The sequence below is a fragment of the Acyrthosiphon pisum genome, chromosome A2 (genome assembly GCF_005508785.2).
Source record: "Acyrthosiphon pisum isolate AL4f chromosome A2, pea_aphid_22Mar2018_4r6ur, whole genome shotgun sequence".
Taxonomy (NCBI): domain Eukaryota; kingdom Metazoa; phylum Arthropoda; class Insecta; order Hemiptera; family Aphididae; genus Acyrthosiphon; species Acyrthosiphon pisum.
This window is the reverse complement of record NC_042495.1, coordinates 44,023,198-44,038,888: the sequence shown is the minus strand read 5'-3', so window position 1 is coordinate 44,038,888 and position 15,691 is coordinate 44,023,198. Positions and strand designations below refer to the sequence as shown.

At 27.8% G+C, this 15,691-nt stretch overlaps 2 protein-coding genes across 3 annotated transcripts; one reads left to right on the top strand and one right to left on the bottom strand.

Moving 5' to 3' along the window:
• Nucleotides 1-3,638: 3,638 nt before the first annotated feature.
• LOC100166578 (protein AF-9) lies at nucleotides 3,639-9,860 on the bottom strand. The gene is made up of 4 exons (XM_001948682.4): nucleotides 9,549-9,860; nucleotides 9,070-9,247; nucleotides 7,413-7,636; nucleotides 3,639-5,880 (listed from the first exon to the last, which is right to left on the bottom strand). The coding sequence occupies exons 1-4, from the start codon at nucleotides 9,582-9,584 to the stop codon at nucleotides 4,474-4,476; spliced, it is 1,845 nt and encodes a 614-aa protein (XP_001948717.1). The 5' UTR covers nucleotides 9,585-9,860; the 3' UTR covers nucleotides 3,639-4,473.
• A 1,001-nt stretch (nucleotides 9,861-10,861) lies between these two features.
• On the top strand, nucleotides 10,862-15,372 carry LOC100168637 (microprocessor complex subunit DGCR8). 2 transcript variants are annotated; one of them, XM_001948642.5, is made up of 12 exons: nucleotides 10,862-11,048; nucleotides 11,439-11,755; nucleotides 11,965-12,049; nucleotides 12,114-12,262; nucleotides 12,341-12,431; nucleotides 12,499-12,586; nucleotides 12,654-12,772; nucleotides 13,626-13,763; nucleotides 13,828-14,036; nucleotides 14,153-14,253; nucleotides 14,319-14,487; nucleotides 14,545-15,372. In XM_001948642.5, the coding sequence occupies exons 2-12, from the start codon at nucleotides 11,663-11,665 to the stop codon at nucleotides 14,719-14,721; spliced, it is 1,419 nt and encodes a 472-aa protein (XP_001948677.2). In that variant the 5' UTR covers nucleotides 10,862-11,048; nucleotides 11,439-11,662; the 3' UTR covers nucleotides 14,722-15,372. The 2 variants fall into 2 exon arrangements, with proteins under 2 accessions (XP_001948677.2, XP_016663674.1); XM_016808185.2 differs by having other exon boundaries at nucleotides 10,862-11,755.
• The last annotated feature ends 319 nt before the right edge of the window (nucleotides 15,373-15,691 follow it).

Sequence of the window (15,691 nt, the reverse complement as noted above, 5' to 3'; positions counted from 1 at the left end):
ATTAATGATAAATTATATTATATATTATATTTTAACTTAAAAATATCCGTCAATTGGGCACCACATTAATGTTTATTTAAAAATATTAATAATTTAAATAAATAATACCTCGTGGTCACTTACTTATTGTTTTACGTTTTTTTCAGTTTTGATATGGCCGTTGTGCGTAAAATATTACCTATTAGAAATAATTATAATTGTGGCACTTGATTTGAAAAATAGCTAGTAAAATAGTACACTATTCTGCACCGAAGTAAAAATCAAGTCACCTGTATACCTGTATAAAAACAAATATGCAGATACAAATAAATGCTATGTAAAAATAATAAACGGTTGCGTTTTATAATTTATCTACCAGTAAAAATTTGTCCGAATATTTTGTGGAGGTGAATGCGACACTAACTGCACTCAAAGTACAAAACAAAATCACCAAATCCACTGAAATAATATAATATACTCAGTTATTTAAATATTTTAATTTTTTATTATATTATACTCACAGAGATATTTATAAACTTTTCTTTATTTTATATTTTTATTTACTTTATATTGTTGTACTATATACCTATATTATTTATTAATTAGCAATGTATTATATTTATAAAATTATAAACCAATAATTAGTATGTATTATAGGTAGATGAATACATTTCAAAAACATTGTTTGTTCAATTCAAAGACAAATCAGTTAATGTATGAAGTGTGTCCATCAAGAAATTAATAACAGCTGTGCGCCGATTTACAATATATTTTCCCGCAACAAAATAATTCCTCAATCCGGCCCTGTTCCACTCCACTAAGTCTTATATTATTAAAAACAAATTAATAATAAAATTAAATGCCACGGTCCACAAACAATTATTATGGTATGATATAATATAATATAATATAATATACCTAGAACAAATTACATATGGTATTGCAAGTGAAACACATTTCAGTCAATGTTGAATATGCGAGTATGCGACTATACCGTAGAACGGGGTGAAGTGTACCAGTTTTTGGTATATTTCTTAAGATTCCGAAGAATCTATTTGATCAAAACCATTATACTCAGAGTTATTTAAATACTTTTCTTAATAGAAAATAAATGAATAAAAAAAACATTCGGTTCCGCCAAAGTTTTGTGTAAGCTCCGGATAATTTTTCCGACGATATTCAAACTTCAAAGTCTGAACTTGAAAAATTTATTTGGTTGATCTTTGTTAACGTAAAAACTTCTATCATATAGGCAATATATCATTATTCAAAATTATCTATGTATTATTTTAATTAAATAATGTGTACCTAGTATACTGTATAAGATATTATATTCTAAATCGTTTTATAAAGTGAAACTTTTTGACAGAGGATATTAAAAAAATAAGTGACCGTTTTATTTTATAAAAAATAAACCAAAGACACGTGTTTATTATAATTAACTAAAGCAAAATAATCATTTTTATTTTTTTAAGTTTTAGCTATTACGGATCAACCTATAATTATTATAGATAATCATTACAATGTACATAACTCCAAATCAAAAAATGGATGACATCTTTGATTTTATGAAAAGATCTTTTTATTTTAATTAACATTGTTTTATATATTTTTAAAAAGTTTTATTAATATTTTATTCTTTTTGTTAACAAAAAAATAAAATATTTAAAACAGTTGCGAAATTGGAAATTCTTATTCCGGGGAAAATAATGTCCATCAAATTCTGAAAGTTGTCCAACAGTGTCCAACAAATGAAGACGAACAAGTTTAGCACAAAAAACATGTCCCAACAAACATTTGCGCTGCTGGCGTGAACTTGGCAGCGCAACTAGAAATTTTTATTCTGGTGAAAATAATGTCCAACAAATTCTGAAAGTTGTCCAAAACAAATGAAGACGAACAAGTGTAGCACAAAAAACATGTCCCAACAAACAGTTGCGCTGCTGGCGTGAACATGGCAGCGCAAAATTGGAAATTGGCCCCCCGGTGAAAATAATGTCCAACAAATTCTGAAAGTTGTCCAACAATGTCCAACAATCCACCAACAAATTTGTTGGATTAATTGGATCGATGTCTGCTAATGTTGCGCTGCCAAGTTCACAAGGGTCGAACATGGCAGCGCAAAATTGGAAATTGGCCCCCCGGTGAAAATAATGTCCAACAATCCACCAACAAATTTGTTGGATTGATTGGATCGATGTCTGAAAAATAAATTACCATAATGTTGTACTCGTGTAAATTTGACGTATTTACGACGTCAACAGTCAACTGCTGCAGCAGTTCAGAAGAAAATAAAATCGTACTTCGAGTGTATTGTACACAGTACACTTTACACCGTTGGCCTTTCCTATAGTAATTAGAAAACAATTATAATTGTATTCGAAGAAAGATCATAAAGCTACTGTTGGATTAAAGAATATAAACCGAATTCTATGTGTTAGAAATCTAACGCTATTAACGAAAATAAAACAATGTTTATGACATTTTCAATTTACAAAAGTTTCCCTACACTTAATCATATTAAAATACATAGGTGTATCGATGGTAAGAGTTGTAGGTACCTACTGACTTAAATATTTGCTTAACTATTAAAGAAGTTTCTAGTACGCGTTAGTTAGGTATCATTTTTGATAATAATTTACGTTAGAATCTACTATATGCTATATGTGTATATAATTTCTAGTTAAGTTTGTATTACTCTATTTCTCTAACAGAAGCTTTTAGCTTAAAAGAGAAAGATAATCATGAATAATTTGTATAGTTACATTTTTTGTAAGTTATGATGATTTTAATAAAAAAAAAAAGATTATAAGGCGATAGCCAATAATACCGCTCGCCCAAAATCACGAAACGATAATACAATTCTAAGATTAACGTAGTTTACCGTTTACTGGAAGTTCAAATAATATTTTGATAATGACTAATACCTATTTTATGGTAAAAGATGAAATATACATTTTTCAATTTTCAAAGCAGTTTTAAAATATTTCGTCATTCGTCAACAATATGTTGCGATACTTCAGTAACGAATAGAACTAGAAAAAAATGATGGGGGTTTAACCCCCAGGACAACCCCCCCCCCCTATCCTAAATACCCAACTGTTTGTACATATTGTCGAAATTGAATATTTTTCGAATAATATTGTAGCATACTGTAACGTGTTACAACGAGTAAAACTTCACGATTGTGTTTTAATTTTTTTACCGTTTTTTCAATCCAACTACTGATGTTCTGCTGTCTAATACTCTTAATGACGATCATACGTACCTATTATTATAATTATTTTATAAATAGTTAAACATTAATTTATTATGTTCTTTCGTAATTTCATTCTTTACGTTTCGTTTAAGAGTCAAGACTCATGTTGGAACAATTAGGAATAATTTGAAAACAATTTTTAAAAAATTAATTGTTTTATTTTTTTAACCAACTACCAAATATTGGTAAAAAAATCTATAATATTATAATTAGGTATTCGTTTAGTGTAGGTCATATACATAACATTTCATAAAAATAGAACAAATTAGTTTTAATATTTAACGTATTTAAAGTCAATAAATCCGGTCACGGCAAATTTTTTGTCTGCTTTCTCTCCCACCATGATGCACCAAATACGTTGTTACAAGATTTGCAACAATTCCTAGGGATAAAATATTATATACCTCGAAGTGTATGTTATCAAGTTGCTTCTAATTAATTAATTATACCACTAATGATTCGGTTTGTTTATGAAACTATACAAATTAACTATACAACATTTCATTACAGCAATATAGAAGTAAAATTATGAAAATTAAAAAAAAAAAACAATGAATACATAATGCAATATTATGATTTTTTAAATAATTTATAATTTAAAGGCAACAAAAACATCAAACAATACTTGTTTCTAAAATTAGGCAAAAAAAATAAATAAAATCAATAACTTATAAAGTAATTAATTACTTACAAATGATTAGTCATCAATGTAAAATACTTGAATACAAAATTTAAAGAATTATGATAAATACAATAATTCTAAACAACCATTTGGAGTTCTTTGGCAGTTTTGAACCCTCCTTCCAAACAAAAAAAAATATATGTGTAGTTAAAAATAAAGCTTTTAAAATAATTTCTGTACAATAAAATTTCATCTAATTTAAGAGAATATTCAACTACTAAAAAAAACAATTCATATTAAAATTCACACGATTCAAAAATAAGTCCATAACAGGGAAATATTGGACAGTATATTTTTTTATCGTTTTACTTTATAATCATTGTTATTTACAATAGTATTATCATATATTATACCTTATCAATACAGTCATATAAAAGACTTGTCCACAATACAATTTAATCATACCAACAAAAGGTAATTTATATTTATATTTATTTTATGGAAGTCTGCTACTATCATGTTATCAGTTTTAAACAAATAAATAAAAGTTGACATTATATGTAAATATAAATATATAAATGTATGTGTATGAATATATTATAGATTAAATAAACTAAGTAATAAGTTCTTGTAGTTTTTTCACAGTAGTTTCATTCAAAGCACAGAGGTCAAAATCAAAAGTTTTTGTAGTTATTTCATAATGTCCAGTTTCGGCTATTACAGTGACTACCCTTTGAAGGTCTTCATCTTCTAACATCATTATTTTGTGTTGAAGATGTTTTAATGAGTTTATATATTCATCGGTGAATTTGTTGTTACTGTGTGACGGTGATGGAGATCTAGAAATGTCTGAACATGTTTCTCGTACATGTTCCGCAACCTCCAGTCGGCTAGTTTTTGGTTTTGTTTCTTCCGTGTCACGTTCCTTCTTTTTTCGTTTTTTCTTTTTTATAAAATTATTCTCTGGAGAAAGCTTCTTTTTGGGTGGTTCTGGTTCTTTAGGCTTTGGTGGTTCTGGTGGTTGATAAGGTGGTTCACTATCCTCAGAGAGGAATTCTTCTTCAGACTCAAGATCAGGTTCATGAACTCTTGAAGAATTAGCTTTTGGCGGCGGCAAACACTCTATTATTTCTTCCTTAACTTTTGGAAACTCTTCTACTAATGTAACTGTTTGGGGTATATCAAGATGTTTATAAGAAGGTTCCTGTTCGACAAAACTAGATTTTTCTTCCTTTTTAATTAATTTTTCTTCTTTATCTCTCTTGTCTCTTTTCTTGTGCTCCTTGTGACTTTTATGAGGTTTAGATGATTTTTCAGATTTTTCTATTTTTTTATCAGACTTTATTTTAATTGATTCCGGTGAACTTTTATGTTTCTTTTTTTCTTGATCATTGCTTTCAGTTTTTATTTCTTGTTTAATAACTTTGGTTTCATGATATGATTTTTCATCTTTATGGGACTTATCTTTATTTTTCTCTTTTATTTTCTCTTCACGTTTGCTTTTATCCTTAAATTCTTTCTTTTCTAATTTAGTGTCATTTGACTTTTCTTTAATTTTTTCATGGTGAGTAGATTCTTTTTTCTCCGGTTTAGAACTACTTTGTTTGAGAGGCTTTGATTTTTCTGAACTTTCTTTAGTTTTCTCTTTTTTCTCTTTATCTTTTTTCACCTTGTCTATAGATAATTCTTTCAATTTCTTCTTTTCTTTATCTCTTTCTTTGTCTTTATCTTTCTTATCATCTTTATGGTGTGGGCTACTTTTAATTTTAACTTGCGATTTTTCTGAGGAAGACAACTTTTGTGATGTTGATTTTGATGTAGTCAGTGGTAACTTTGAAGGCTGTATTGGAGACCCAAAAAGTGTGGCAAATGTATTATTTAGTTTTATATCTTCTTTTTTATTTTTTTTTGGTGGCGGTGATGGCAATCGATTAGTATTTGTAGTTGATTTTTGTTTTGATATGGCAGAACTTGAAGTGGAGTTTTTTGCTTCAGTTCCATCATGAGATAAGACACTAGTCTAAAACATTAATGTATAACATATTTGTTAGTTAGGTAAAAAAAGGAATTCATTTATTTTGTAAAATAAGATACAAAGACACTTCTCTGCTACGAAGAAAAACTTTGAATCATATATTATATTATGTTTTTGGTGGTCACTGTTTTTGGCTGTGCAAAATAAGAAAATAATTGATATCATTGAATAACAATTAATCAATATTACTGAATAACAATTATATTCATTTTTGTTTGGTTGTCATGGGCCATGGTAAAGGTAAAAAAAAAATTGTTGTATCCAGTCCAAAAACATTTATATGTTAATAGAGTTCAACTATATGACGAGCATTAACATATTAATATATATTTTACGTTTTCAGAAGTTGTGCCGAAAAGAGCAATGGCATTTATGTTCTTTTAAATTATTTTATAGGGTTTAACCCAGATTTACCTTATAAACAAATGTATTTATTATATATACTTATTTAGGATGTATATATATTTGTTATCCAAAAATTACGGTGGTAAAAGTGAGACATAATTATACGTCATTGGTCAGAAATAGATTTTTTTTTAATTTTCTAAGCTTAACTGCTCTTTAAGTAAAACTAATGTATTCTTAATTTACTCATCAAAGTAGTAAGCTAAAGGTTGTTGTTCCTCTCGGATTTAATAATTTAAAAGGTTTAACACAGTGCAAGCTCATTCATTTACCACTACATTTTTTTACAAGTTGAATATTAATTTAAACACAAATTAAAAGCTATATAAAAATACTTTTAGTATTACCCACTAAAATTATATGTTAACATTAAAATAGATTAAGATCCAAAGATAACTGAGGGGTGGAAATCCAAAAGGTACTATTGCTAAAATCGAGTTAGGTATTGATTCTCATGGAAATATTGATACATCGATTGGCGTCATCAGTTGGATCAAATTGTAATATTTCCTGGTCAAATTTGCGGTTCAAAATAACTGGTTAATCCAAAACAAACTTTTTCCATACATTAAAATTATATTTAAAAAATCAAAACGTACTATTGCCCATGTTAAAAGAATAGGAACAAATCATTAACTATATCAAATCAAACTATTGCCAATACGTACTATAGGGAAGTAAAAACGTTATTCCAAAACGTACTAAAGTTTAATTTTAAAAATTTTAAGTAAGCTTTAAATTAAATTAAAAATAAAACTAGAATATTTAACACATTTAAATTGTATTAAATATAAATAATATATTATTAAATAATTTAAAAAAAACTTCAAAATGATTTGTCTGGTTATAAATTGTTTGTTTTTATAGGAAATGTTAAGATACAGAAAATAGTTTCTCCTGAAAAATCAGTATTTTCAATTTTGGCAATAATACGTTTTGGATTTCCAACCCTCTACTATACTTTGTAGATGTAAAGCACATTGGATAAACAAATATGGATATATATCTATGGATCTATAATTATTATTGCCGTTCTAAATATAGATAATTACATTTTATGGCAAACATATCGTAGTAAGTAAATAAAGGTAGGTGTAAAAAAGTTTACTTACTCCTCCACCTTTGATAAGCTTTCGTCTGAAATCTTCTGAAGGGCTAAATACATAGGTTTCTCTAGTGACTCTAGACATAGGTGGTAAACCACGTTCTTGAAGTACCAATTCATAATTAAACCTAATTTTTCTTGGTTCATCTTTATTTTTTACATAGATGTCAATAGGTAACGGAAAACCAGCATATCCTGATTCTTTCACGACATATGGTGGTTCTTTAACAACTGAAAAAAAAATTTTAAACAATAATTAGGTACCTGAGATTCAATTAAAACTAAAATAAACTCATTCATAATAATAATATCATAAAAAGAACTATATATTATATCAAAATTATATATTTCTATTTATAAAATAATTTGGGATAAAATATGTATAATAATACATATTTTATAACAGCACTAATATATTATACAATTTCAAGAACACATTAATTAATTTATTAATTGTAATAAGTTAAATTATGTATGATATTTTAAAACTTGACCATAAATATAAATGAATACAAATTATATAAAACATTTTAATAAAAACGCAGTTTTATAGAAATCTTTTTTTGAAAAAATTGATTAACTGTATGGTTTATTTGATTATACAGTAGATTCTTATTATGTATTAACTTTAGGTACACAAATGACTTGATATCCCAAACTTTTTTCTGTCTCTTGAGTTTCGACATAACTACAGTTTACTGTATTAAAACAGTTTCAGCAGTGTTAGTTATTCATATTTATTTTCTTATTTTAATATTTTTCTAATACCAATTTGAACATTGTAAATTAACAATATCTTAAATATTTAAATTTGGTTTAATTATATTTTAATAGTTTATTTATATTTTTATTAGATTAAGTGGAAGTGTTTACAATATATTAGTATTATATAAATGTGAACTGCTGTTTATTTGAACAACAACTATGATTAGCACCTATTTATTTGATATTTTATTCATAAGTCAGTAGAATAATAGCTATTTTGCTTTGTTTCTATAATTTTTATTAAGGGGATTTGATACCGTGAATTTCTGTTTTCGTCTAACACACGCGTGACATAGTATTTTAGACATATTTTTTGCCAAACATACCAATTGATCTAATAAAGTAATAAGAATTCTGAAAACAGATTTGAATTTGCCATCAAGTCTACTTGAAATCGACTTTCCCACATTTTTGATTTTTTGATTTTAGCTTCTCAAAAAATTGAAATACAAAAATGTTCAAATACTCTTTTTTTATAACATCAAAAATGTGGGAAAGTCGATTTCAAGAAGACTTGATGACGAATTCAAATCTGTTTTGAGAATTTTTATTGCTTCATTAGATCAATTGGTATGTTTGCCAAAAAACACGTCTAAAATACTATGTCACGCATGTGTTAGATGAAAACAGAAAATCACGGTATCAAATCCCCTTAATGTAATCTAGTTTTTAATACTTAGTATACTTTCTTAGAAAAACTAATTTAAGCAAACACATGAATAGATACTAATTTGTTTTATACATGTCACATGAAAATTGTACAAAACATTTTTCAAATTCAAGCTTGTGTAAAAATATTTCAATTTTGAGTTGTTCAACATTACAATTTAATTAGAGAAACAGTATAAAATCATGCAATAATCTATTTAAGACTAAGATATAAATTTAAGAACACTTACCTCTTTTTGGATTTGGAAATGTGTCATGTAAATGGAACACAACTTTGTCGATAAAGAAATGTATGTCGGTGTTATCAGCACCACGAACGAACAATTCCCAGTCATGAGTGAACCCTTCTGGTGTTCGTTTGTTCCTAACAGACGCCTCATGACCAATTTCGAAAATCACTTTAACGTACTGTGAAATTAAAATAAAAATATATAAAGAAAAACGTATGCTATCCATGAGTTTGATTGACACTAGCACACTAGCACCAATTCAACATGCAATCAGTCGTTGTCTCTGTTAACTACGACTGACCGTGTAGTAACGGGCCATCGGTATAGTGCACTAGTGCACACAGTTAACGTGAAGACAGACAACACATACACCATTGACGAGGGCAAACAATCGGCTACCCGGGATTGAGAAAATTAACCGACAGCGTGCAGGGAGGATGAAATTTGACGAGGTGAAGAGGTTGAAAAGGAATACTCACTGGAAATGCCATCATGGACTCATCATCTGGAATCATCTGGAATCATCGTAACCGTACCAGCGGGTGGTTATTTGAAAAACCCCAGTGACAATTGGTGCTCGAAGAGACACAAGGTAATCCGGTTGGCAGCGGCAGACGTCGGTTGGTCTTCCGTAACAACAATATTACTGGATAGTATTATTAAAACATTTTTTCGCTCCAGAACAGATCGAACTATCGAAAATCCAAACGACAGACGAGCGCGTATAAGATAACAGACGTCGTAATATTATATTATTATCTACTTTCCAAATAAAAACACTCTTTCTGCACGCACGTAAATAAATCTGAAACGAAAACAACAAACAGCTGATCATCCAGGGGGGCCACAACTCGCACAATTACCCGGGAAACGGCCGTCACGTATTTAATATTTATTTGTACGAATATAATTTAACTAGTCTTATAATTGTTATAGCGTCCTACTAATGTATATTGTATAATAATAATTTATTATTTCAAAAATAAAAAAATAATAAAATATAGAATTTCGGAATAACTTACATTTATAAAAATTATAATTTATATATTCGTATAAATTCGAGGGTGAATTCAGATGAACGCATATAACATAAACCTTTTAACCGCCTTTAAATGTTTCGTACTTTTGTAATTTCAACGTTTTGTAGCCTTTGAATTCTTTGATAACTCACTGAGTGACCATGTCGTTGTTATTGTCATAACTCAGAAACCTTTTAAGGTCTATGGTTATTGCTCTCTGTTCAGTATTCTATACTCTTGTAGTTTTTTGCCTACTAATTAATACTTAGTAATATTGACTTTTCTTATAGGTCTATGTTTTGTGGTAAACAGTATACTGGTTTTGTCGACTGTAATATTATCTAGTAATGTATAAAGAATAAATATTATGATTGAATAATGAGTAAACGACGAGTGAATGATCATCTTGCGGGTGGCCTTCATTTACAGTATGTAACCGCGGTATAAATAAGATAAAACCAACTATACCACTTTAACCATGGTAATGTTGTATAATATACTTGTATTTTGTTTTGTTGTTTTGGTTGTAATCATGATAAAGAAAAGAGGTATGTCGACAACTTTGTGATACGCATATCCGCCATATTGCTTTTCCCCACAATGTTTAAAACATAGACACTGATAATGGAATTGACGGAGGAAGACAATATGGCCGGCAGGCGCCAGCCGCATAGGAAAAAGTGGGGATGCGCAAACAAGATTCAAATTCGGAAAGTTAATGAGTAATGACATAATATACCTCTTTTCTTTATCATGGTTGTAGTTAAAATGAAAACTAAAAACTAAAAAGTTACAATCTTCAAGATTTATAGACTACAACATTTTATACAATTTATTATTTTATAGCACTGGCCGCTGACTTGTGAATACCTGAATCTGATCAAGTTAAATTATTAATATTTAATGATTAAAATTCAATCAACTACTACAAGAAAATGTTTTTTTATTAGTACCTAACTAGTAAGTAATAAGTACCTACTACTTATAAAGTACTAAAACAGGTCTTGTAAATACTAAAGTCATAAACACGCTAAACTCTCAGACATTATTTTTAAATCTTAATCGAGAACATCATATTATAATAGTCTCAATAGAATTTTTAAGTTTCGTTGTAAATCGTGATACTGCGGGCAATTGTAATAATTAATAACTTATGTCTTATATAAGTTAATAAGTTATTATTAATTCTATTGTATAATTCTGATTACAGTCTACCTCCGTAATTTTTCGACACAATTAGTTTAGTAACATATTAATTGATATTAACAGTTTACAGTACATATTACTACAGCTGTTGCATAAAGTTAAAATACTAACACATTATTAAGTATTGATTTATTGTGTGTCTAGTCATAAGGTCGGTGTCTGTACGTCGTGCGTCAACTATTGTTTGTACTGTGCAACAATTTTTATATCGCAGCTAATCTTAGTTAACGCTGTCGTATTGACACCTCTCATATAAACGATCAATTTGCTGACACTTGTGCGCTGTAATTGTGTTGTTTCAAATTCACTACTGCCAATCAGTGAAATACTTCTGGTGCCACTTTATCCGTCCTATTTGGTGTTCACTGATGATGTCTGAAACCGGCAGCTCTAGTTCTAAAGAGGAAAATCTAAAAGATGAATCCATGTCAATTGTACGTGAATGTGATGATCAGCAGCAGGTACCAAAAACACTTTAACTAATAATTATTTGTTTCATAATTCATATTTATAAAGAAAGATTTAATAATTTGTCGTAACAGATATCTGCTTCATCTGTCTCCATAAATACTAGCTTTATGCTAATATGAATATTAATTGATATTTTGATATCTCAATATTTAGTAGTGTACACCTAACTTACTGTTAATATATTAACTGTTTTATTTAGAATACAATTTTAACTGAAAATGTAACAGTGAAACTTGAAAACCAAAATACTGAGTCAACTTCTGAGGTTCAATCCATAACATATGGTAAAGTCAAACTTTCTTAAATTAACTTTTTCTTATGACATTTATCAATATTGATATATTTTAGAGTTAGACGAAGATGAATGTATTGATGATGATTTACCAGAGGGATGGATAAAATGTAATCATGACAGTGGTATGCCAGTTTATTTAAATGAAGAAATGAAAGTTTGTTCATTTTCAAAACCATATTTTCTCGGGGTTAATAGTCTTAAGGTAACGATCAACATATAATAAACTAATAGACATTTTTTTTTTCATTTTACAAATTTAATGTATTCTTTGTTTTTATAGAACCATAATATTCCAGTGGCAAATATTCCTTGTTTAGATTATAAACTAAAGTTACAAAAAATGAATGCGGAAAATAATGAAGAGTTGAACAGTAATACTAAATATCTATTCTCACTACAGTCCTCTATTATCTATTTGATTTTTTTAATTGTTTGCAGAATGTCCCATAACATTAAGTCATGAACAATATCGAGAATATTGTAGTAAAATATTCAAATTTAAAAATATTAAATTTATGAGATTTAGGTGGGGAAATTGTTTTATTAAAATTTAAAACTATGGAATGTTAGTGTAAATTATTTATCTTGTTTAGTTCTTGGGATAAGCGACGTGAATATATTAGAATGGTAAAAGCTGATCGAAGGCGTAAAGATCTTCCAAAATTAAAAGACAAGTCTCATTTAATGTCGTTTCCAGTTCAAGAACCAGATGGTGAGTGAATAATTATTTTTAGTATTTACTATAAATGTTATAATTAAATGTACAAAATGTCTATTAACAGTGTTTGCAGAATTTTTAGTAATATGGCTCATAAAATGTACCTATTTGCACCCAAAACATTTGTAGATTTTGTCAATATCCACTTAGTAGTGTTTTTAATTTTTATTATATTAGCAGTAAAATTATAGCAGAAAATATATGAGATTTTAATGCATTTCTTATCTTATATACTATATTGTATTGATACATGTGTCTCTTCTGGACATTATCCCTAAAAAATAAAATAATAAACCATTTTTATTCTCAATTGTAGTTTTCTATAACGTCAAATAATATTTATAGTAATGATTACGGGTTTTTACACCTGGTTATTGTTTTTAAATTTTTATCAATTTAACTAGATGTATTCTTTGTTGTGTAACTGATTCATTGATGATTCTATATTATACAACTTGCTGTAAATTAGTTAATTAATTGTATACGTGTAAATGTACAATGTACATGTGGGAGGAAATCATTGGCGTTAATTCACCTTGAGCCAAGTTAAATCATTTTTAACTTGAATAATTAGTTATAAATTGTTATATTTTATAAAATAATTTTTAATTAAACAAGATTCCATCTTTTATGAAAAATCTAAAATATACCACTGATATTCAGACTGCTTAAAGAAGTATACAAGTGTCAATACAACATACCTAGTTCAATATACACTACATTATTTCTATTTTATTAAATATTTTGTTTTATTTATAATTAAATTGTATAGCTTGAAATAAACTTTTTATTAATTTAATCAAATTCCCTGTTAATTGTATAATTATATTAACTTGTTATATTTCAGTTAAAAGTGATTGTAATACATCCAATCCCGAAGATCAATGGACTATTAATTTAAATGGTAAAAGCTATGTTAGCATATTGCATGAATACATCCAACGTGTACTCAAAACTCAGCCATCATATGAGTTTAAAGAACTTGGTTAGTTTAAAATACTAAATGATAAAAGTTATTAAATTTAATTATTGGTATGTTATATTTTAAGAAAATGCCAGGTATCCTTACTTAGCAACAGTAATCCTAGATGGCATGCAATATGGTATTGGAATTGGTTCAAGCAAAAAACAAGCTAAACTTGATGCTGCTAGAGCTACACTTGAAATTCTATTGCCGTCTGTCAAAAATCATATCCAAATTAACCGTAGACATGCAATGAATGAACGTCAAGGTTGTAGTAATTTTGATGGAGATGTAGTAAGTACCAATTTAATAAATTATAATAATACATAATAATATGTACTATCTAGAATTAGTATTTTACTAATATATAATAATTTATCAGTTATTCATACAACATTACTGTATTTTAGCTTTTTGATAAACTAAACATTAAAGACTCCAGAATACCAGAATTTTGTGCTCAAGCTGCCGAATCTATGCCGTATGATATGTTGCAGATTTGTGTAAAAAGGTATTTATATATTATAGTTAGGTTTGGTTATTTAGATTTAATATTTATTTGTATTTTAATTGTAGAAATTTTGGCGAAGATGCATGTGTAAAGTGTGAAATGCAAAGTATGCAAAGTGGATCTGACTCTGACATTTTTTATCGTTGCACCATGACAGTTAAGGAACATTCTGCCACTGTTATTTGTAAAAATAAACGTGAAGGACGTCAAAAAGGAGCACAAGCTTTATTAAAGGTTTACTCATAAAAATATTTTTTATTTTATTTTATACTAAATTGTTTTTATATATAGGTGTTACACCCTCATATTAAGTATTTTGGGTCTTTATTAAGGCTGTACAGCCATCAAAATGTTGGAAGTGGCTGTGAGAAAAAACTAGACGAACCTGGAAACCAAAGCCCAAAGCCTAGAAGTGGTCCAAATTATGAAATACTGAAAAAATTGAGAGCAGAAATGTCCAAACTATAATTGTATGATTAAAAAAAAACTTAAATTGACAAACATGATTTTTATACCGTGAAGTAATTTTAGTGTAGAATAAATTGTATTATTTAATTATTTAATTCCTAAAGTACCTAAATCATTAAAGACCATAATACAATTATGCAAATTTAGATTTTATTTTTTAGAAGCTATTTTTTTTTTACTTGATCAATTCCTTATAATGACTAAAATTAATTTCATAAATAATATTGTTTCCTTAGTATTAGATCCTTACTCTTGCTGTATTAAGTCAATAACCAGTTTTTCCAACGCACCATAGCAACCGTGCTTAGCAAAACAGACGTTTCATCATTTGTTATCATTTTAATATGGTATGAGTATAGGTCCTAACAATCTTTGAGTGAAGTGTATCAATCCTCTCTCAAATGTATTCTTACTATAAGACTGTATAAATACAAAAAATGCACGATTACTCAATTGAAAAACCTTTTTCTCTAATAAATTTATTTTTATACTCACTTACACAAGTAATCAACATTACACCAGTATTTTACTGTTAAATTTTAAAAATAAATGTAAAATATAAATACCCATATTGAAACCAGTGGTGGTTTTGAGGGTGAGGCACCGCCTCACTTTTAATTTTCAGGAAAATAAATAATATTTGTTTCTTTATATTGGTATTTTGTACTATTTTGTATTTTAAAATTTTAATCATATACTTTAATTTTTATTATTTTTAATTTTATATATATTTCAGACATTAAATACTTTAAAATTTAAGTTTAATAAACAAAAATATTGAATATTATTTTTTTGTAGAGAACTTCTCTACTTATCTACAAACGCGAGAATGGCTGCGCGTCGCTGTAACATGACTTATAGCCGTTTTTATTTTATATTGCTCCCGGCCACCGATAAAACGTTGAGATCAACAGAGGCGGTACATATCAAAACCGCCACTGCTTGAAATCCCCTATATTTCCAATAAGAT

Coding starts and splice junctions, on each gene's coding strand:
- LOC100168637 (XM_001948642.5), top strand. CDS start 11,663: ATGATGTCTGAAACCGGCAGCTCTAGTTCTAAAGAGGAAAATCTAAAA. Junction 12,773..13,625: donor TCCAGTTCAAGAACCAGATG/GTGAGTGAATAA, acceptor GTTATATTTCAG/TTAAAAGTGATTGTAATACA. Junction 14,254..14,318: donor TTGCAGATTTGTGTAAAAAG/GTATTTATATAT, acceptor TTTTAATTGTAG/AAATTTTGGCGAAGATGCAT.
- LOC100166578 (XM_001948682.4), bottom strand. CDS start 9,584: ATGATTCCAGATGATGAGTCCATGATGGCATTTCCA. Junction 9,248..9,548: donor AGTCCATGATGGCATTTCCA/GTGAGTATTCCT, acceptor TTAATTTCACAG/TACGTTAAAGTGATTTTCGA. Junction 5,881..7,412: donor AGCTTATCAAAGGTGGAGGA/GTAAGTAAACTT, acceptor TTAATGTTTTAG/ACTAGTGTCTTATCTCATGA.